At 49.7% G+C, this 23208-nt stretch overlaps 1 protein-coding gene across 1 annotated transcript in view; it reads left to right on the top strand.

Moving 5' to 3' along the window:
• Window positions 1-358: 358 nt before the first annotated feature.
• STS (steroid sulfatase (microsomal), isozyme S) overlaps window positions 359-23208 on the top strand; it is a 76143-nt gene continuing 53293 nt past the window's right edge. The window contains exons 1-5 of the mRNA XM_006901782.1: window positions 359-411; window positions 7361-7513; window positions 9315-9436; window positions 9537-9659; window positions 12757-13180. Of these exons, the coding sequence (XP_006901844.1) occupies window positions 359-411; window positions 7361-7513; window positions 9315-9436; window positions 9537-9659; window positions 12757-13180 (875 nt within the window). The remainder of the gene's footprint in view (window positions 412-7360; window positions 7514-9314; window positions 9437-9536; window positions 9660-12756; window positions 13181-23208) is intronic.

The raw sequence follows: 23208 nt of genomic DNA, 5'->3' as shown, positions 1-23208 counted from the left end.
CCCTCAACCAGCAAATCAGAAAACCCATTGCCAGGTGCTGGATTCTGACCCATGGCGACCCTAGAGGATGGAGCTGAAACGCCCACGAGGGCTTCCAAGACTCTTCGAAGAATTATGCCCCCTCTCCTGTGTCTGAGAGGGCCACCGATGACTTCAAACGGCTGATTGTTATAGCTTTGCATCCTAGTGCTCAAACTCTGTGCCACCAGGGTTCCAGAGATGCTCTGTCATGGATTAGAAATCAAGGGCTCAGTCACCTGCTTTATGGGAAGTCCAGAGCCAGAACCCTAACTGTTTTGAATCCTGACTGAAGCTTAGAATTCATTTAAGTACTTTGTGGCTGGCTGCAGAAGCAGCCATGTGGCTGGGCTTGGAGGTGTTGGAGGAGTTGCAGGAGCTCGGCGAGGGATGGTGTGGCCTCAAGAAGAGTATAGTTAAAGGTGGGATCTAAATCTGAGGCCAGTTCAGGGAGGCATGGGTCCCCCTCAGGTTCGCATTTTGCGTGATGAGCTGGAGAACACACCTGGGTTTGTCCTTAATGAGTGACTATAAATAACTGCACTCTCTCTTCTTGGTGGTATGTGCCATTGAGTCGAGTACCACTCATAGTGACCCTGTGAACAACAAACCTGAATGCTGTCCACTTCTGTGCCATCCTCATCATCTCTGCCACACTCAAGCCCTTTGCAGTGGTCACTGTGTTGATCATCTTGTTAAGGGTCTTGTTTTCCCCTGAGCCTTCTCTCCACTTTTCCAGCCGTGATATTTTTCTCCAAAGGAGAACTCCAAAGAGCGCTACGGCTGCCCTTTCTCCAAAACATATTTGTTTGTTCTCTTGGCCGTCCATGGGATGTTGTTCAGTGCTCTTCTCTAACACCCCAGCTCACAGGCATCAATTCTTCTGTCATCCCTCTTCATTGTCCACCTCTCAGATGCATAGTGAATGACTGCAAAGACCGTGGCTTGAATCAGGTGCACCTCAGTCCTCAAAGTGACCCTCATTGCTCTTCAGAACACACTAGACCACATGTTTTTTTATTTTAATTTTTTTAATTATTATTATTTGTGTATGTGTACCGTCAAATCAGATCTGACTGGTACAGGAGGAGATTGTTCCTCCTTTTCCAGCAGAGCATCTGGTGGATTTGAACCGTGCACCTCAGGGATTGTAGTGCCCACATGTAACACCAACAGCAATACTAACTTAAAAACATGGAGATCCAGATCTACCCTCTGGCACCATGGCAACCCACTCCCCTAACTATGGCAGCTGAGAAAACTCTGTGAAGCATTCTTCTTTTTTGTCCCACGCGGTTTGCCCTGGGTCAGAATCAACTCAGGGCCTAAGAGGTTGTGCTTTGGATGCTGGAATTCTGAGAAGAGGGTGACATGTGCATGCCTTGCTCTCTCACATCCTCAAGACAGGGTGGGCGGGGGGGTGTCAAAGCTAGAGAAAGCAAAACAAAACTCAAAAGTAAGTTGCCACTGTGTGTCTCAGAGCTGAGCTGTGCCCTTCAATGGCATCTTTGTCCCCAGGCAGGTTGCCAGGCATTTCTTCCAAGGCATCTCTGTGTCCCTGTGAACCTTCATCCATTGGGTGGCCGGACCTAGCCCCGCTTCCTGGTTTGCACGTTGCAGAGACTGCAGAGCTGCCAGTGATACCTGTCACTGTGCCGCTGACCCCAGAGCTTGCTTGCTTTTGACCTTGAAAGAAACATGCGGCTTGCATGCTGCACCTCGCGTTTGCTGCCATGCGCTTTCCCATCCCACGTGCCTTGCTTGTCTCTGGAACGCACACGCGTCGCTGCCCGGTCATTTCTATTGATTATAATGATTTTCTGTGTGAGGCTCAGGAAGGGGAAGACCGGGAGGGGGCGAACGAGTTATGAGTGGGACTAATTAGTGAGATGCAAATTGCTTTTCTACGGTGATTGCAAACATTCAAATGACCACTAATTAAATTAAGTTGCCAAATTATTTGTTAATGATCATCTTCCTATCGAGTTTCTGCCATGGGGGCGATCATTCCCCCCCACCCCCCACCCCCCACCTATCTCCCTGGTCTAACAGGCGGAGGGAGGAGCTGGAAAGCGTGTCAGGCTCAGAGAGAAGGCTGGCTTACCTACTTGCTCTCTACCTTTGTCCCACATGGCGTGACCTTTGTGCTGAAGTCTTGTGTTCTCAGGTGAAGCTGCTCAGGTGAGCGAGTGTGCTCGTTATAGAGGACTGCACTTGTTACCCTGTCCAAAAGCCCTTCTTCATGACGCGGGAGCTCTGACAGATGGCCACACAGAGCTACTTGCTCTCGCAGTGGTCACTTTGGTCTGGCAGCCCTTGATGCCAATGCAGGGTCCTGTGCTTGGATGGCCTCTGAGCTACCTACGGTGTTGGACAGTGTCTTTCAGTGTCTTCTCCCAGACCACCAACCATTCACACACACGGAAAACCAGGTTGCCCTCAAGCTTCCCCCAATGGTCTTCCATCACTTCCTGGGACCATATTTTCCGCTAATGTCTTCAGTGCGGCTTTAACGTCTGTCTTCATCGCTCGTAGACATGTGCCACTTCCCGAGATGGTTCAGTGTCCACCAGTTCTTTGCGCTCCAGTGACTGTGAATGCCTTCCCTCTTCATTTGATAACTTCTTGCATCAGTCAGGGTTTTGATCTGTAACATTTTCCCGTATTGCAACTTGCATTTTGAATTTGTTCTTCAGCTAGTTCAGCTTGAAGAGCGCCGAGTCTGCTCTTCCCTTTTGGGTTTAGGTCTTTGCACCTTTGGTTATAATACGTCAGGCATATTGGGACCAGGAGGGACCCAGCCTTTGGGAAAAGACATCATGGGCTGGGAGCGACTGGTGTTTGGGAAAAGACATCCAGTTGGGAAAGATGACCAATCAGAGTGATGTTGATGAAGGAAGAAGTTCAAGCTGCACTGAAGCCCTTGGGGCGGGCGGGGGAGGCCCTAGGTATTGATGGGATACCAGTTAACTCACGTCAGCCAACAGATGCAGCCTTGGATGTATGTGCTCACTGGGTGATGCCAAGAAATTTGGAAGACAGTCCACCACCACCCCACCCCTGACTATAAAGATGACAGCCTCGGAAACGCTTTGGGGCAGCTCTGTTCTGTCCAGTAAGGTTACCATGAGTTGGAATTGACTAGATGGCAGTGGGGATTTTGGACGTAAAGGCTGGCAGTTTAAGTATCCCTGGGTAGGCTGAAGAAGAAAGATCAGGCACTCAGTGTGGTGTGTTGGGTGCAGAAGAGAACTGCCCCACACTGTTCGTTTCAGAAGCAAGTCGGCCTGCCTTTCTTTCGACGGGCCTTTTTGGTTAGAAGTTGAGTGCATGACCAGTAGAGAAAATAAAATGTGAATGTTGATATTTGAGCACGTCTTGTGACTAAATTAGGACTTTCTGTCTACACTCCTGTTCTCATGTTCTCTCTCATTCTGTCACTTTTTCTCTCTCTCTTGTCTCACTTTCTCTCTCTCGTTCTCACTTTCTCTCTCTCTCTTGTTCTTCATTTTCTCTCTCTCGTCCTCTCACTTTCTCTCGTTCTTTCACTTTCTCTCTCTGTCTCATTCTCTCTTTCTCGTTCTCTCACTCTCGTTCTTTTTCTCACTTTCTCTTTTTTGTACACACACAGACAGACACACACACACACACACACACACACACACACACACACACACGGTCACTTTCCCTCTTAGACCAAGTGCTTGCTGTTCCTTTAATGGTTTAATAAAACAGCCTGTCTCCACGTCTCCGTTTGTGAGACCAAGTTCATTTCTCATACATTCCCTCCAATGAAACAGAACTGCTTTTCTTCAGAAACGATCTTTTGTCATGGGGATTGTTCTCTTTCCCAGAAGCCTTCTCTCTCTCCATTGAACAAAAGGATCAGGGGCATTTGAAAGACCGTGTTAAGCTGGGAGTTATATTCATGGTTCTGATGCAGTGAGTTGCTTACTATGACCCTTGGAGCCTCAGAGCTCACACTGCAGGAGGTTTTCAGAGACAGTAAATCCCACTGGAGGAGATGATGTATCTTCCTCGGAACCTCTGGTGGTTTTGAACCACCGGAGGGGGTGCCGCCAAGGGTTAGGAGCACCAGTTCCTACCGAGGCAACCTGAGTTCAGTTTGAGTTTTGAGAGCCCCCTTTCAGAGCATGGGTGTTACAGTGGAAGCCTTCTGGGACACTTCACCTTCTTCTAGGGTGGCAGTGAGCTGGCATGAAGCTGATGGCTGTGCTGGGTTCAGCCGTGGCCTTGCGTTTCTTGATGTGTCAGAATGCTCACATCTGTGGCCTCGTTTCCAAAGAGGAGTGTCCACTGTCCATGCTGTTAATGAGGCAGGAGCAAGACGGGATGCACGTAGAGCCCCCCCCCCCGTCTTACTGGAGTTGTGCCTCAGGTCACTCTCTTGCATTCCCTTCATCATGGGGTCTGCCTCCAGTGAATGGGAGTGCTGCTCTCAGCCCTGTGTCTGACTGGCCAGCAGCTGACCTCTGGCTCTTGGGACTGTTGTTTTGACCTGATTCACTGCCATCCTGTCATCTGACCTGCCCATTGGGCTGCATCCATCCCTGCAGGTAATGGAGTCAGTGACACCTGACACCTGAATGGGGGCCACCCCAGCCTCCACTGATGCCTGAGTTGGTTCTTAACAGTTTATTACTTTCTAGATGTGTCGCTGCAAATCATGTGTCCTAGAGATGGGAGGGAGATGCTGAAGGCGCGGGAGTACTGAATGTTAGAGAGGCTGGAGTGGTCCAGCACTTGGACAGCATTGGGTATCTGGAACATCTTTAATGACTCCTCATAGCTGCCCGACCCAAAGACCTGCAGTTCGATTCCAACAGCCTCTGCACGGGAGAAAGGGGGGGCAGCCTGGGCGAGGGACAGCCTCAGAGGACCCACTGGAGGGTCTGCTCGGAAGCACTTCTGACTGACTGGCACAATGACTTGAGTTCACAGCAGCCAGCTTGGTGCTGCTTTCCCCCAGTTAGTCCCGTGTCCATGCCCTGTGTGGTGCTGCAATTTAGAAATCGTCCCTGCAACCGTGCTCACTTTTCTCTTAACAAGCAGATTTCATCGAATTCCATATCTAGTTAAGACCATGTCCTTTTCTCTCACTCCTGCATCATAATTCTGTTTTAGGACTAAATAACGCTCAGGAAAAGTGTAGGAGCTTTTCACTCCCTAAAGCCACCCTCATAATTCCATTCTTTTACAAGGAGCATCACAGAGCTCCTTTCTAAGTTCATGTGCAACTATCCCCTTAATATTTTGCCACGGCGCACCTTCATTTGGAGGAACGTTGAGCGGCGCTTTTTCACTCAGCTGTGAGAACACATTGATAAACACCTCGTTGTGATCTGTGGCTGTGCGTAGGAGGCCGATGGGCTAGTGAGGGTGGTAATCATGTCTCAGCACTTGGATGGGCTTTGATTAGGATGTTCTTAATTGGGATAGATGGTGGTTCTCTCACTCGAGGCCTTGCAGCATCCGTCTCGGGCCCTTCTGCAGGCAGAGTTAAAAACACGCTGCCACGTTGATCCAGCCAAAGACGTCCTGGCTGCCAGGCACTCATCTGATCATCATCCTCTGCAGAGTTGAGGCCCCGACTCCTCGTGTCCTCGAGGGTGTCAGAGCTGCATGCGGCTCCACAGGGTTTTAAGTCCCTCATAGTTTGGGGAAGGAAAGATCTCTGGGCCATTCTTTTCCCCCCCAAGACGGCTGTGGGTGGGCTTGAAACTCCCAACAACCGAATGCATTAACCCTTACAACACCCCTCGGGAGAGTCCTCAGGGATTCATAATATCCATTCCAGCTCCGGGCGGCGGTGGCGGCCCCGTGAGAGGGAGAAGATACCCCTTACGGTTTCCCTAGGCGCACGTAGTTCACCAGCTTGCTTTTCCGTGGAGCTGCTGGGTGAGCGTGAACCATCAACCTTTGGTTTCCCGGCTGAGCACATTGCACGGCCCAAAGGCAGCTTAGAAAGGAATGTGGTTGTTGTCAGGGGCTGTGGGACTCACAGCAAGCCCCCCGTGTACAGCTGAAGGAAGAAGCCCCAGCCCTGAACCGTGCTCACCGTCAGTACTCTGCTAGAGCCCCCTGTGGCGACCACTGCGTTCAGCCGTCTCGTTAAGGGTCTTGCACTGACCCCTCCTCCTTTCCTAGCGTGACACACTCTCCGGATGATATGCTAGAAAGACCTTTCTGTCTTGCAAAGAGGCAGTCTCTGTCATTCTTTCAGTTAGCAGGCACCGTGCCGGCCACGCAGGGACCCCTGGCTGGTCCAAGCTCAGTGCTCCGCACCTGGGGAGAGTTGTACTCCCCACCTCCCAAAACACGTCGTAAATAGCTGCAGGCAAATGAGGAGACGTTGCCCGTGGCATCTAGTGGGTGGAAGCCACCATGGGTGCAAACAGACTTGCTACGAGGCAAAGGACTGTCTCTCTGCCCCCCAGAGAGTAACTCTGCTGCCCTAGCCAGCAACAGATAGGATGGGGAGACCTGTGAATGGACGCTGACACCGGTCTGTAGGACGGAACTCAGGATCTAGGCACGTTCTGTTTACTCTTGATTCAGTAAAGGATATGAGCTCCACTCGGACAGCGTGTGTGACGTCTCCCCCTTTGTCTGGTGCCATCGAGGCAGCTCTGAGTTACGGGGATGCTCTGTGCAGCAGGATGAAGCTAGGCCTGTCCCCGGGTGTCCTCACAGCCAGTGCTGGCTTTGGGTGTGCTTGTCGGCCTCTTGTGGCATAGTGCATTACATGTTGTACTGCTAACCGATAGGTCATTGGTTCAAATCTGCCAGCTGCTTCATGGGGCAAAGATGGGCATTTCCCTGCCATCAAGATTTACAGCCTCAGGCATCCGGTGGAACGTTCCAGGAGACGGCATGGACTTGAGGGCAGTGGCTTCCGTTTTCCAGTCTGGGTTGCCCCTCTGCAGCGGCTACTCTGTCCTGATGCCGTGGCCGAGTCAGCCCGAGGAAAACCTTCCCTTCTGAGGAGCAGTCTGCTCTGTCTCTCCTCATACCCATTTGGTTGTGCTTCTGGCAATTCCCTGTGGTTTTCAGAGGCAACAAATCCCGCAGGAGGAGATTGCCTATTTTTCTCCCACAGAGAGTGGTGGGTGGATTCGAACTGCGGACCTTTGGGTTGGCATTGCAACTCTTTACCACTCGAGCTTCGGAGCGGCCCAGAAATGAACGGTGCCGGTCTTGTCTTGCGGATGAGTTGTGGGAGTGCCTTCTTTTGGGAAAGCCCCAGGCAGAGGAAAAGGGCTTGGATAAACGGGGGACCAGCACCCCAATGGGGTCCCCTCATGTCTGTCTGTGTCTGCAGGATGATGCGGCATTTGCACCTTTTCCTCTTGCTACTGCTGCTGTTCCACACCAGAGCCCAGAGCCTCGCCGCCTCGAGGCCCAACTTCGTGCTGCTGATGGCGGACGACCTCGGCATCGGGGACCCCGGGTGCTACGGGAACAAGACTCTCAGGTGGGACCATGCAGGTGTGCGGCCTCTGTGCACATGGAGCACGTCCTGAAAGCAGACAGTGGCTTGCAGTGCCCACCTCCCACCCCCATCCCCCGACAGAGCTCAGCTGTCCTGAGGGGTTTTCCAGGCAAATTGCTTCCTCTGTGTGGGTTCAAACTTCCCACCTTTTGGTTAGCAGCCGAGTGCTGAAATATTATGCACAGCTTTATAAAAGGAGATATAAACCAGTTACCATGGAGTTGACTGCAACTAATTCATTTCCCTTAAGAGTCAGAGTAGAGCCAAGCTCCCTAGGTATTTCTCTGGGGCGGGACACACACACACACACACACACACACGGTTCTGATAGCTGCACTTTTCACAAAGAGAACACCAAGCCTGTCTTCTGAGGTGCAGGCTGGGGAAGAGGAAGGGCTGGTAGCTCACTTCCCTCCCAGCCCCAACACTTGGTTCTTCCCTGCTGACTCTAGCTTAGAGCAGAAAGTAGGCCATGGGCCCTCAGAGGGGGGCCAGAGTGACCACCAGTGACCTACCTTGGGCCTTGACCCAGATTCTGCAACACCTCCATCTGACAAGTACACCTCTCCTTACGTGCCCTGCCTCTCCCCTCGATCCCTACCTCACACCACCACCAGCTGGGTGCTTGGGTCATTGTAGGTCAGGGGAAGAGAACCATGCAGGGTATCAAGAGAAGGAGGTTTTCCAGAACATGCATGTCTATCGCGAAGGCAGGCCGGTCCCCCTCGGAGATGCTGCTTTCTGCTGATTTGATGCTTAGCCATTTGGTCATGTCAGGGAAGGTGAGGGCATTGCAGAGTGGCCGGTGCATTCTGGAAGGGTACACTGTATTCTGCAAGGTGGTAAGGTGGTAGCCATGCATTTACATCCCATGGTGGAGAGAGAGTCCATTACATTACACGTGGAAGGGGCTTCCCTGGCCTTCCGTTACAGGACGGACAGAAATGAGAAACCATTATGGAAAGGGATCCCATGACATTATGCTATGGAAGGTCATGGCATTGCATTACTTTACATGATGGAAGGACACAGATTATAGTGTATTATATTACCAAGGGAGACTAGATTCTATTTACATTATGGAAGGAGATAGATTGCATTACATTATAAAGGGAGGCTAGATTCTACAACAGTACATAATAGCAGGAAATTAGATTATCTTTTGGGGGCAGATTAGATTCTATTGCATCACATTATGGAGGGAAGGGAGGTTTCAGTTATTGTTTTCAGGTGCTATTGAGTGGGAACAGACTCACAGCTGACCGTCTAGTGGGTTTTCAGAGGCATTAAACGGCACAGGAGGATTCAAACCACATGCCTCTGGGTTTGCAGCCCAAGTTCTTAGCTCTAGGCCGCCAGAGCTCCCTAGTTTGGAAGACAGTCCATTCTAGAGGGAGATTAATTTCATAATAAGGAGAGGTTATATTACAGTTGCATTACATGATGGAGGGAGATTAGATGACATTACATTGTATGCTAGGGGAAGATAAGATTGTATTACATGGTGAAGAGAGAGCAGATGACATTATTGCAGGATTTTACATTATGGAAAGTGATGTGCTGACATTATGTTACATTATGGATAAAGATGAGATTGTATTAGGTTACATTGTGGAAGGAGATGACATTACATCCCATTACATTATGGAAAGTGATTACATTGTATTCCATGACATTGCAAAATAGCTTCTTGTCTATTTTGGCCCAACCACCAGTAACAACAGCTTAGGCAGAGTGATGGGAAACATCCCAGCATCCAGTGATGAGAGATCCTTTGTTTCAGGACTCCTAACATCGACCGGCTGGCCCGGGGAGGCGTGAAGTTCACACAGCACTTGGCTGCTTCGCCTCTGTGCACACCAAGCAGGGCGGCCTTCATGACCGGCCGGTACCCCGTCAGATCAGGTAATGCTAGCTGTGCCCCCCACCCCGCCCTTCGTGTGACGTTCTTCTCAGGGAGACCTCCCTTGTCCCCCTTCCTTGATACTGGTTTTTTCTGCTGCAGGATTGGCCTCTCGGTCCCGGGTGGGTGTGTTTATCTTCTCCGCCTCGTCGGGAGGGCTGCCCCCCAGTGAGATCACCTTCGCCAGGATGCTGAAGGACCAGGGTTACTCCACAGCTCTGATCGGTACGGGCGGCTGAGGAGGGATGTCTGGGGCTGGCAGAGGGCAGGAGGGCAAATGGAATGGTTGGGTAGCCAGCTCAGGGTGAAGCGACACTTCAGAGACACGGCTTCACCTCCAAATCAAAGAGGATGGAGTGTACCTGGGGTATGGGAAGCAGATATGGGTATTTACACACGTGTGTGTCGTGTGTGTGTGTGTGTGTGTGCAGGCAGAGAGACACTATTATGAGCCATAGCAGGGACACATTTAACAGGTGAATAGATATATGAGGTGATGTTGTTTGTTGTTAAGTGCCGTGGAGTTGTAGATGACTCATAGCCACCCTAGGAACAAAAGACTAGAACACTTGTATAATTTTCATTGTTTCTTTCTCCAAGTTCACAGATGCTAAGGAAAAACCTAACTCATTGCTGTCAAGTGGGTGCTGGCTCATATCTGATCCTCTGCTGGATTTCAGAGGCTGTAAATCACCCAGGGGAGGGAGCCCATCTTTCTCCCAGGGAGTTAAACCAGCAGAGAGGCACAGACTGTGGGTTGTACCATGACACCCTATGGACCATGCCACCAGAGCTCCCTAGATGATAGAGGGGAGACAGAAATAGAAATACATAGATTGGCAGGAAGGTGGGTGGGATAGATAGATAGATAGATAGATAGATAGATAGATAGATAGATAGATAGATAGATAGATAGATAGATAAGATAGAAGGCAGCAGGCAGATGGCACAGATGGATAAGAAAGCAGATGGATGGATAGAGGTAGATATGAGAAATCAGCCAGTTAAGAGATACACAGGTAGGTATGAAGGCAGGTAGAAAGAGAAGGATAAAGAGAATTAACTGAGATATGCAGAGAGGAAGGGAGGTGGTTAGATAGATAGATGAACAGAGAAGACAAGTAAAAGATAATAAATGAGAGATAAGCAGGAAGGCAGAGAGATAGAGAAGGCAGAAACAGATGAGAGCAATGGAGAGATGCTGGATATTGGGAATAACCACAGATATGTAAATTTTTTAAATTTTTTTTTAAATTTTATTATTTTTGTGTGCGTGTACCGTCAAATCAGATCTGACTGGTACAGGAGGAGATTGCCCCTCCTTCCCCGGCAGAGCATCTGGTGGATTCGAACCCTGCACCTCTGGGACTGTAGTTGCAGCTTCTTGCCTCTAGGCCACCAGAGCTCCCCAATAGATATGTAAATGCTGAATGAATGGATGCAGGGAGAGATAGGTAGATAAGATAGATTGATAAGAAATGTTTAGGTGGGTAGATAGAGGAGTTCAATGACTGAGTTAGATGATTGATAAGAAAGATACAGATGTGGTAGACAGTTGCTCACAGATGGTAATAGAGGACAAGCAATACACAGAACATGTCCATTAGTGTGGACATGCCCTGCTGTCCGGTTTCCTTTGACATTTCATTGTGGGAGTTTGCTGGGCTGGTGCCTGTGGACTTGACACATGCATCCTCCGTGGACAGGAATGACAGGTCCTCTGAGATTGCTCTGCTTCCAGCCTTGACTCCAAGCAAGGGCCCTAGAAAATGACCCTTCTCTTCCCTCTCAAGTCTCTGTATAAAACCATCATCTTTTTTTTTTTTAAGTGTTCACTAATTCAGCGGTACAATTAACATTTTATAAGGAATTTTCATAGGTGTTTAAAATAATTGCTGAATTATTGAGCTCGATTTCCTGCTGCCTCAGGGGTAGTTTCTTTGAATGAAGATTCATTTTTACTTTCCACATACCAGGGTGAAAATGAAGTCAGTTATGAAAATTTAATTTTGAGGACATTTCACAGAAAAAGCATCTTTTCCAGAAGGAAAAAAAAAAGAGGAATGTTTCCACTTTTCTGTGTAGTTTGATTTCTTATTAAATAGCTTAGTTCTTTTTGTAAAAAAAAAATAAATAAAATTGACATTCCCCCCTTTTGCAATCACTAACCTAGCTCTTTTGTTCTGGTAAAGTGAGTAAGTGGTATTGGTGACGCACTTTAACATCAACTCAAAGTCATTGCTGTGGACTTAGAACTGTCACCCAGCTGTCCGTGAAGTGGGTGTTCAGAGGCTGGGCGTCACACAGGCGCAGTCTGCTTATCTTCCCTTGGAGCGGCTGGTAGATACAAACTGCCACACGAGCATGGGCTTTGGGGTTATCAGCCCTCCTTCCTGCGGACAACGGCACAAGAAGGAAGGGTAAACCAGCAGATTCCTGTAACTGCAAAGCCTTGGTTGATAAGCACACTGAAAGGCTTTTTTAAAATTTTATTTTAAATTTGCATGACTTAAAAGCACATTGCAGTTAGGCTCCCTCTCTTATGAACATGGTGCTGCATTTGATCTATTGTACTAAGGGTGGCTATGAGCTGTACTCGATGGCCCCTCACAATAAGACTCAGAAGTCCTGGGTGGGTGCTGTCTAAGCAAGGCCTGGAGATCAGCAACTCCAAAGATTATAGCCAAGGGAACTGTGATGCTAGGGTCTTGAAGGGACCACAAGCAGGATTGCTACACTGCTAATAACCCAAAGGCCAAGTTGCTCTGGGACTTAAATCCATCAGCATATCCTCAAAAAAAGTTGAGCGGTCTCCTCTGCAGAGATTTACAGCCTTGGAAACCCACAGGAGAGGCAGCAATGAGTCAGTCCCGATATTCCAGGACAATGAGTTTGAGGGTTGGGTGTTTGTTTTTGTTTTTTTAAAAAAGTTGTTAGTCAAGAAACGCCTAGGTTCACCAAGGGTTGGAATTGCAGTGCTCGGTTCTGCTTTTGGGTTTGGGTGTTGCAGCTGATCCGTTTCAAGTCCACCCAGAAACATTTCAGAAGGGCCTGGAGATGTGCCCTGGAAATTCGGGGTGCACTCAGGGTTGGGCGGGAGAGAATAGAGCAGAAAGAAGCTGATTCTGTTGGGATGACGTCGTGCTGTTGGCTACATAGGACTCTTCTTTTTCATTGAACTTTAAAGGGGAAAGAAAGCCTTTGGCTGCTAAAGGAAAGGCTGTTAGTACTGGGAACTGGGAGGGAGAACCCTTGGCACGGAACGCGGCTGCGCAAGCGCACGCGCACCCTCCTTCGCTGACTGGTGCGCATGTCTCCGCAGGGAAGTGGCACCTGGGCATGAGCTGCGCCCACAAGGCCGACTTCTGCCATCACCCAGTGAGCCATGGCTTTGACTACTTCTACGGGCTGACGGTGACCAACCTGCGGGACTGCAAGCCTGGCTCGGGCACGGTGTTCAGCACGGGCATCCGGGTGCTGACCTTCCTGCCGCTGCAGGCGCTGGGCGTGCTGCTGGCCACGCTCGAGGTGCTGCACTGCCTGGGGCTGGTGCGCGTGCCCCGCGCCGTCTTTCTGGGGCTGCTGCTGCTGGCCGCCGCCATCCTCGGCGGGCTGCTCGCCTTCCTGCACTACTTCCGACCGCTCAACTGCTTTCTCATGCGCAACCACGAGGTCACCCAGCAGCCCATGTCCTACGACAACCTCACACAGCGCCTGACAGCCGAGGCGCTGCACTTCCTCCGACGGTACGTGCCATCCTGGGCTGCCCTGCCCTCCCTTCTCCTCGCTGCTGCCTTCCTGCAGTGCACAGGTGCCACCGAGACCAGGAGACCAGCCCACTGGGTACCCTCACACGTGCGTGCAGATGAGGCTGCTGCAGTTTCATGGGCTGGGTTTTGGAAGCAGTCCTGTCTTCTCAGTCTTTGTCTTAGCTCAGAGCTGTTCGGGGTCCCACAAGCCTCCAAGCGGAGGGCAGGTGGTGGTTTCCCGTGAGGTGCTTTCACCTGGCATCTAAATTCAGGTCTCTTCCGTGAACGTCACTCTGCCTCCCAGGCCTTTCTTCTGAGATTCAACAACATAGGTTTCATTGACCCTCTGCCCAGCTAGTGGTTGAGAGCCATTCAGAGAAGCTCAGGGGATGGGGGTTGGTCTTTAGTGGGGCAAGGAGCTGCACTGCCAAGCCAAAGGTTGGTGGTTCAAATCCACCAGCTGCTGCAAGGAAGAAAAATGGGGCAGTCCTCTCTCATGTGATTTACAGCCTCTGAAAACCTCCTGAAGGATCAGCTTTGATTCATTTTCGACTCTGACTTAGCAAGGGTACGAGCTGTGGTGGTGGAGGCCAGAGGGAGCTGCACAGTTATGCCAACAGCTCTGCCTCTCTGGGGTTCGCCTCTACTTGTGGCTGCCTCTTCCCCTGCATTTCGTGTTCCAGCTCCTGGAAACATGCTGCAGGGGCGGCTTTGAGCCATTCCCACTTGAGGGCTGTGAGTTGAGCTTCACCGTCCAGCACTCTTCTTCAAAACCAGAACTCAGAGGTGTCGATGATTCATCCTATTTTCATTCTCAGTATCCCACTTTCGGATGCATACAAAGCAACTGACAAGACCTTGTCTTAGATCGGGTGTACCTCACCTTAGTCTTTAAACTGAAATTGTTGCTCGTTGGCACTTTGGAGAGGGGTCTTTGACAGCAGATTTTCCCAATGGGACACATCTTTTTTTTTTATTTTATATGTGTGTGTGTGTATATGTATATATATATTATTAATTTTAATAGACATTTACAGAGGTTTAGGATTTCCATTCATTCATTGCCGCACTTTTCTCCCTGCCCACCCCTCCCCACCAGTTCACTCCCCTCTCCAAAAAGAAAAAGAAAAAAAAATTCCTTCATAAGTATACAATTTTCCTGTCCCTTCCCCTCCATCCCACACCCCGAGTACACTTCTCTATGCAACCTTAATTCTGGATTCCTGTGCTAACCATAATAATCATATATCACCTCTGATCTGTTCTTTCCCTCATCTGTTTCAATACAATATACATAATTTATCCAGTTTTTTCTGTAATACCCCAACCCTGATGTCAGACGCATTCTACAACAGTGGCACCATGCAGTACTGGGACACGTCTTTTGACTTCTTGACTGTTGATGTCAGAAGTGTTGCCTGTGGATGCAAATACGATGAAATAATGGAGCACTTCAATCTTTTCTCCATCTATTATGATTTTTTGCCTGTGGGCCCAGTGGGAGGACTTTTTTTTTCTTGATGTTGTGATGCAGTCGATGTGGAAGGCTGTATGTAGAGCGTCTGATCTTCAGCGGCAGATGTTTCAAGACCTCCTTACTTTCAGCTAGCAAGGTTGTGCCAACTGCATAATGCAGGTGGTCCAGGGAGGGTCCCAGCTCTAAGGGGGGTAGCTCTTTCTCATTTCAGTGTGTGAGCTCTGAGGAAGAGTCCCAGTCTCTTTTCAGCTCTGCTTCTGGATTCTTCGGTGAGCATTATGTGGCATCTCTCTTTCTCCATCTCTGCTGGCTTCATTGGTTGCATTTCTGTGGCATAAGTGGAGGACTCAAGATCAAAGTACACCCTACACTTAAAAAAATAGAAAGGAGTTCATTGCTCTCCAGTCATTTAGAACTCACAATGATCCCACATTGGTTTTCCAAAGCTTTATATCTTAATGGGAGAAAAGTGCCTCATTTTTCTCTCTTGGCACAATTGATGGATTCAAACCAGTGACCCGTCACCTAGCAGCCCCAAAAGGAAAGCATTCTGCCCCACTAACATCACAAAGAAAGGCCACTCTTTCATGAGTCTGGGCTTAGGATTTACAACCCATAATTGTAAATGGCTTGTAACTTTCAGAAGCACTGAGAAACCAGACAATTCCTGTGTCTGGCTTTATGATCATGCTTGGATGCAATGTTGTAACTTGTGTAGCTTTGACCTGCACTGAGAAACCCAGATAATTCCTGTGGCTGGGTTTATAGTAATACTTTATTGTGTTAGTGTTCTCCCTTTTACAAGCACCAAGAAAGCAGACAATTCCTGGGGCTGGCTTTATGGCGACACTGGCTTGTGATGGGCTACAACGGGCCTCCCGTGTCTCTGAGATTGGCGTGTATTGATAGTGGTTTGTTGATGGCTATTTATTGAGTTGATTCTAACTCAAGAGGAGGCCATGTGGGATGGGGTACACCTGTGGGCTTTCGGTGCTCTGATTTTCCTATGTTTTTTCTACCATGAAATCGTCACGTGGGTGCCAGCCTCCAAGCTTTTGGTTACCAGCAGACCCTTAAACACTGTGCCACCAGCACACCTACTTTTGGACTTTGTAAGAGGTGACATTTTGCAACTCCATGCAAGAAAATGTACCCAGCTGAGATGACCCGTCTTTGCAGGATGGTCTGCCTGTCTCTCCTTTCTCTCTCTGTTCTGCCTTGGATCTGTCTCTCTGATTATGGCTCTGAGCTCAGTCCATGTCTCGCTGGTGACCACAGGCTCTCAAATGGAAGACGAGCTGGCTGCATGGTCCTGCATCGTGACTGTGTCGACCACACTGAGCAGGGGCCCACAGCAATGACTGTCTTGTCACCTGCTGTTGTATCAGGGGACCACAACATGACTGGTTGGAGGCCCCAGGTTTCCAGCATTGCCTGGTCCTGTGATGAATTTTGACCTGGAGAGCCGTAAGCCAGAAGGCTTTCATGAGCTGATTTCGAAAGGAGATTGCTTGGCCTTGCTTCCTAGTCTTCCTGGCTGGGCTGCTGCAGTCTGGTCAGTGTCCCAGAAGCCTCCACTGACAGATGTGTGGTGACTGTGTAGGTAGTGAGTGCCTTGGACTGAACTCACACTGACATCTCGGTCTTGGAAGCCGAGCTCCGTGGCCAAACAGTCCCTCACTGCCTGCTGGTGGTCAGGTTTACCAAGACACTTGGCATCCTTTAGTTGTGTACCCTCCTGCCATTTCTCAGAAGCACACCACACTGCCTGTCCACCAGGAGGTGTCCAGATACCCGAGGAAGGCTCTACTCAGCATGGGTTCCAGAAGCAGGTGTTCAGGAGCGGACTGACAGGACTTTTCTCCAAGGGACCTCCAAGCACTTGGTCAACAGCGAGCAGTTTCTCACCTGCCAGGACTCCGGGAGATGCCTGTCCCTCTGTCCTGTGACAATTCACTCACGGTGGCTAGATAACACAAAGGTGCAGAAATAGCGATGCCGGCTTCCAGCGCACGTCGCTTCTGACGACTCGCTGTGTTTTGACGGGAATGATTTAATCGAGTTAATGTATGAATATTCATAATATTCCTAGCTTCTCAGGTTTTTTTCTCCCTAAGTTCCTCAGCATGTGGGTTTCAGGAGGGAAGCAGAAGTAATCTGGTTATCGCCGTACGTCACGCTGGGAGAGTGTGTCTTGATTACAGTGAGGTGGTCACAGCGAGATGTGTAAGAGGCTCTGGTGACGCAGTGGTGAAAATGCTCAGCGTAGGACCGAAAGGTTGGGAGTTTGAACACGCTAGCTGATCTGGAAAGAAAGATGAGGCAATATAACCCCCCAATAGATGTTGGAGATCCTGTGGGGCCGGTCTAACCTGTCCTGTGGGGCTGCTGGGAGTCAGAAACAGGTAGAAGGCAGTGGGTGTGGTGTTGGTGATTAGCAATAGCTTGTCCAACCCAACCAGTCTCCAGTGTGAGCAGACGGACCCAGTGTGTGGAGAAGGACTCTGTGTGCACAGCGTGGCTCTGTTCACCGTAGGCTTTTCTGTAGGGATGTGACTTTGCAGAAGTGGAATGCCAGACCTTTCTTCCCAGGCACTTGTGCCTGTTTGTGAACTGTCAACCTTGGGTCTGGGATGTGACTGTCTTTGCCACCTCGCTGCAGATAATGGGTATGTCAGCTCTCTACTGCTGCTGTAACAAATTCCTAAGAGGAGTAACTTTGACTAGCAAATTTATTTTCTCTACATTTTAGTGACTTCTTGTTGCTGTTGTTACATGCTGTCAAGTTGCTTGCAACTCATAGCCACCTTGTGTACAACAGCTCTGAACCCTGCTCTCTCTTGAACCAATTTCATTGTATCCAACACACATACTCCCAGGCTCTTCCTTGCCTAAACTGTCCCTCCACCTTTCCAAACATGATGTCCCTCTCCAAGCAGTGATCCCTCCTTGCATCATGCCCAAAGTATGTCATATGTAGCCTCAAAATCCTTGCCTTCAAGGAGTAGCCTGTTTTTACTCTCTCCAGAACAGATCTGTTTGTTTATCTAGCTGTCCATGGTATGTTCAAGATTCTTCTCCAGCACCACAACTTGAAGGCATCAATTCTTCTTCTGTCATCCTTTGTCATTGTCCAGCTCTCTGATGCATAGCAAGCGATTGTGAACACAGTGGCTTGATTAGGCACACCTTAGTCTCTAGACTGACATCATTCCTCTTCACTATTCTGGAGAGGTCTCTGATAGCAGGTTTTCCCAGTGCTATTCATCTCTTTTCTTCCATGGCTTCTGGTAGCAAGAGTGCTGATTGTGGAACCAAGCCAGCTGAAGCTGTAAACAATCTCAATCTTCTGGGTACCATCAAGTCTCCTACAGCAGATCTGAACCCTGTCCTGTCTTGCAACATCCTTACCACTTCTAACTTGTTCAAGCTTGTTGTGATAGTCACTCTGCCGGTCCATCTGGCCAAGGGTCTTCCTATCTTTCTCTGACCTTCCACCTCTCCCACCGTGATGTCTTTTTTCCAAGGCAAGGCCCCTCCAGACACCATGCCCAAAGTACGCGAGATGAAGCTTCACTGTCCTTGCTTCCAGGAAGCACCCTGCGTGTACCTCATCCCAGACAGGCTCCTGTGTTCTTTTGGTGGTCCATGGCCTATGCGGTGCTGTTCTACACAATTCAAAGGCATCAAGTTCTTTTTTGTTGTGCCTTAGTCATTGTCCATCTTTTCACAGCCGGCAGTATTCCCCGAGGCCTGCCTGTATGTAAATACTGCTCAGCTCAGTCTATTAAGGCATCTTTTGGGATTCCTAAACAGGCCCTTTCACAGCAGGTCTGTTGCCTTAAGAATCCCCCAATTGGAAATGTCATAGAGTTGCTTTTGAAACCTCTGATGGCCCAGAGGCGTGAGCCCTGCTGGTTCTGATTAATGGCCTCTGCTCACTAGTGGCAGAACCGCCACCACCATCAAGATTCTGGAAAGGATCTGGGGAGTGAATGGACATTCATGGAAGACCAGGACTTGGCACGTCGTCTGTTTTCCTCTCCTCCAGCACGGCTGGTAGCATCTTATGTCTTCCATCTCTGACAGGGAGGAGCGAGTCGGCCAGCAGCAGCTGTGTGTGTCCGTACACGGTCCACGTAGCCTTCCACGTCCCCCTCCGGGCTGGGGGGAGGGGGTGAGTGGCTGTGACGCATGGTGCTGGCCTGGTGGACAGTGACTCTTGAGGAAGGGGACTTAGAGATTATTTCATTCGTTGAAAGGAGAGATAAGCAAGCAAGGAAGAAGGGGTGATACTGATTTCAGTGGGTGGTGAGAAAAGTCGATACGATGAAAGGTTAGGCCAACACACACACACACACGCACGCGCACACACACACACACACACACACACAGCGGGCTTTGAAGACTGAAAGTGTCTTTGGCTGAGAATGTTGAGGAAACCAGAGACTGCCCAAATAAACTAGAAAAATGACAGCCCGAATGCTGTTTCTTCTTCTCTTTCTCCTCCACTTCTGCCCGTTCTGCTCATGTCTTCTTAGGTTATATGTTTGATGCAAGGTTTATGCAGTTGTTGATGTGCCCGTTTCAGTGCACGTTGTGCATTTCTTGCCTTGGTGGGCACTGACCTTTCCTAGTGATCTAGCTGGAGGTCTTTCCCGCTTCTGCTTTGCTCTGCTCCCCAGCGGCACAGGGCTTGCAGGCCCCTGACCCCTGCTCTCTTTGTCCCCACACCCACACTCTCCCCTTTTCCCCTAAGCTCCTTCATGGAGTGAGGAGAGGCCAGCAACACTGATGATACACACAGAATACTCAAGTCAAGGCCTTGCAAAGGTAGCCTGTGACAGAAAGATGTTCCAATTTACCCACAACGTCATGTGCTGCCACCCTGCAGGGATTTCTGTCCTCAGGATGGGCAGGGTGCAGACGCTGGACCCTGAAGTCAGAGTCAAGGCTAGAAGACGCGGTCCACGCTTCTCACACAGATTTGGTGAGCGGCGCTGAGCTCACCGTGCATCGTTGTGCAGCCTGCAAGACGGTGGGACAGACTGTCCAGAGACTGACTTCCTTAAGTGTACGTCAATGAGGCACAAAGGCCGCATGTCACACAAGACTGTGAGCAGGGTGCTTGAGTGGCCGAGTGGGTAAGGAGTTACGCTGCCAACCCGGAGGAACAAGGTTTGAATCCACCAGCCGTTCTGTAGACAGGCGATACACTGAAAACCTGCGTAAAGGTCATCTGTAAACGGAGGCAAGGTTTACTGAAAGGGGCCGCCTCACAACCCCCCCCCCCCCAGGCTCAAGGTCCCATCAAGATAGCGATGTGGTAGTTGAGGCTGGCCATGGCGTTAATGCTCCCTGCCTCTCGCCAACCCCTCTCTGAGATGCTTCCACTAAGTGAGTGAGTGGATGGTCAGCACATCCCAGGGCTGCTGTGGGGTGGCCGAGACTCATGGCCATCTTGGCAGGGCCACTGATCCTTCTACCAACTGTCTGTTCCTTGGTGCTAAATCCTCTCATTCCTGTGGGGTTTTGTTTGTTTGTTTTCAAGCCCAGTATGCATCCTTCATCTACCCTGGCTTATTTTTCATCCATAAACCCTCATCACTCTGTTCTGACACCGAGGCCCAGTGCTGGTGTCTGTGACATCTCCCCTCTCCTGGATGAAAAATCTGCTGCTCGATGGGGAGATGATGGAAGCGGGAGTTCTGTAAATAAGCATGCCTTTGTCATGATGGGGATAGGCATGAATTTGTACCCACCATCCCCCTCAGACCACCTCACTCTCCTCCATCCTGATGCGAGAGACACGTTCCTGGGCCCTGATGAACTCTGGAGGGAGGTCTTTGATGTCACCTTTCTGTACAAGCCCACTGTTAGCATTTCTCATCGGTGCTGGGGATATTTATTTGCTCTCTCCTGTTGATTCTGACTCTGCAGGAGAGAATGAGGTTTCCAGGGCTGTTGAATTTTCTTTGCCCTTGGGCCTGTTGCCAGAAGGGACCCATCTTTGGAGAGGGATATCATGCTTGGAAAGTGGAAGGACAGCACAGGAGAGGAAAGCCCTGGAGGTGATAGATTGACTCAGTAACTGGGGCCGCGGGGGTAGGTGTGTCAGAGACAATGCCGTTGGCTCAAGATAGAGCAGGGTTCAGCAGGTGACTCGACCGCTGGCACAGAACAACAGCTGTGACCTGAAAGGAGGAGAATGGACAGTCCCTTCTGTGTGGGGAACTGCCTCTGAAAACCTGCTGGGGGGTCAGCGAGGGGTCCATTCTGTCTCGATGGTGCATGACACCCCACTGCTGAGTCTGTGTGGAAGCTTACAGAACAAACAGGTTTCATGTTCAGCCGCTCACACACATTCCATGCTACGAGATCAGTGGCAGGACTCAGCCGTGCAGCTGCCCTCTTGCCACCCCGTCGCTGTGAATCCCCTAGCCACCGAGCCTTTTCTCATACACCTTCCTGCCTTCTGGCCTTTTTCCTTTGGAACGCTGGGACCTTTTGCCAGCATCCTGCCAGAGGTCTGTCTTCTGAGGTAGGTACCTGTGGGTGAATTCAGACCTTCAAATTTTTGGCATTTCAGAGTTTGTGCCACCCTCAGTCTCCCAGTGTTCATGTGGGGGCTTGCATTTCCTTGTGGTACCATCTTTACCACGGAGGTTGCCATGCTTGCTCCTCCCTTCTTAAACGCATGCCCTGTCATGTCTTTCTTCCGATCCCATTGCCTGCATTCTCTGTCTTTGTCCTTTTATCCCTCCTATTCTAACTGGTTTGCAGACATTGGTTGTATACATTGTGTTTCATGTGGGTACAATGTGTTTTGTGCATTCTTTCATTTACATTGTGTTTCATTACAATGTGTTTCATGAACATTGTGCTTTCTATAATCATAGATACACACTATATTTTGTTACTCTTCATCCATGCCTATGCTCACCCATCTTTTCAAGTCCTCATGGGGTCTTTCCTGTTCATTTACCTCCCCCACCTCGTCTGCCCCACTACCTTTCTCTGTCCTACTGCTTTCTCTCCTTCCCCTTTTTGATGTAAATGCCTTTAGGAGAGTGTGCATTGTGCATTCATGTGAGGGAAAGGCGTGAGGGCTGTGGTGTTGGGCGCTGTCAAGCCTGCTCTGACTTATAGCCAGTCCATGTTCCACAGAGGGTAAAACCCTGTCCAGTCCATCTCCACTGTCCTTGAGCCCACTGTTGCACCCCGCGTGTGAATCTGTCTCACTGCAGGAGCTCCTCTGTGTTGAGGACATTCTACCACTCATTTCAAGCTTGATGGTGTCAACTCATTAAGGGCTACTGCAGAAAAAAAAAGACCTAAGTGATTTCCTGACACTGGGAAATACCAGAAAAGAAGACCCCTAAAGAGCTCAGTTCTCCTGTGAAAGACGGGGGTAGGGGGGAGCCCCTGTGAGCTGGAATCAGCCTGATAGCAAGAGGGTTTGACTTCGGTTACCTGGAAGAAAGGTAAAGGGAGAGCCAGCCATGTGTACTTGCAGTGCAACTGGACCCACGTCTTTCTGGGGTCACAGGATGTAAAGACAACTCAAGGTGTCAAGCTGAGCTCCTGCAGGCTGCCCTGGAGGGACTGAAACCTCAGGTTTTGCTGACCCACGTAACTAACCTCCTTTCTAGTGTTAGAAAAACCAACCCAACCCAATACCCTTACCACCCCTTCTGATCCAGGGCAGCCTGCTGTCTGATTGCCCATGCTGTAAATCCTAAGAGGAGTTGATGGAGGCAGCTTTTTCTCGAGAAGCAACTGGTGGACGTGTACCTGCAGCTTTCCAGTCAAAGGCCCAGCTCTTAACACCCTCCCTAAGGCAGCACAGAACAAAGACCTGGAATACTGTTTTCCCAGAGGCACAGCCCAGAAGCTCCATGGATCAGTTCTGTTTGGCACATGCGGGGTGTGGAATAGGGGAATCAGCCATGGGAGTAAGATTGAATACACAGAAGAATGGAAAGATAGCAGTTGTGGTCTTGAGTAGAACTTCCCCATCGCATTTCTGAGGGTGGGGTCTTAATGGGAGCAGGGTCCCACATCTCTCTGTTTCAGCAAGCAGGATTGTGTCATCTGCATAACACAGATTGTTGATAAGTCTACCTTCAGTCCTGATGCCACACTTCCCCTCATAAAGCCCAGCCTCCCAGATAATCTGTTCTGTATATAGATTGAAAAGATATGAAGATGGGACACATCCGTGATTTGTCTGAATTCTATTAGTACGCTTCCCACAACCAAGTCTGGCTTACACTTAACGGCAGTTACCGTGATCTTCAAGAATGTTACAACTCCCTTCACAAATTTTTTTTTTTCCTTACTGATGTGGTGAAATGGGCTCTGGTGCTCTAGTGGTAAGAAGATATGCAGCAATCCCAAAGACATGTGGTTTGAGACCACCAGCTACTCAGGGGGAGAAGGATGGTTAATCTCTCAAGTGATTACTGTCTCTGAAAACCTGTTGCAGGGTCAGCTACGAGTTGGTTCTGATTCTACAGTACACAACAATAACATCAATGTTGTGGAG

This window comes from Elephantulus edwardii, unplaced genomic scaffold (assembly GCF_000299155.1).
Source record: "Elephantulus edwardii isolate Elephantulus edwardi_28Jun2011 unplaced genomic scaffold, EleEdw1.0 scaffold00344, whole genome shotgun sequence".
Lineage (NCBI taxonomy): Eukaryota > Metazoa > Chordata > Mammalia > Macroscelidea > Macroscelididae > Elephantulus > Elephantulus edwardii.
This window is presented reverse-complemented; position numbering and strand designations above follow the sequence as displayed.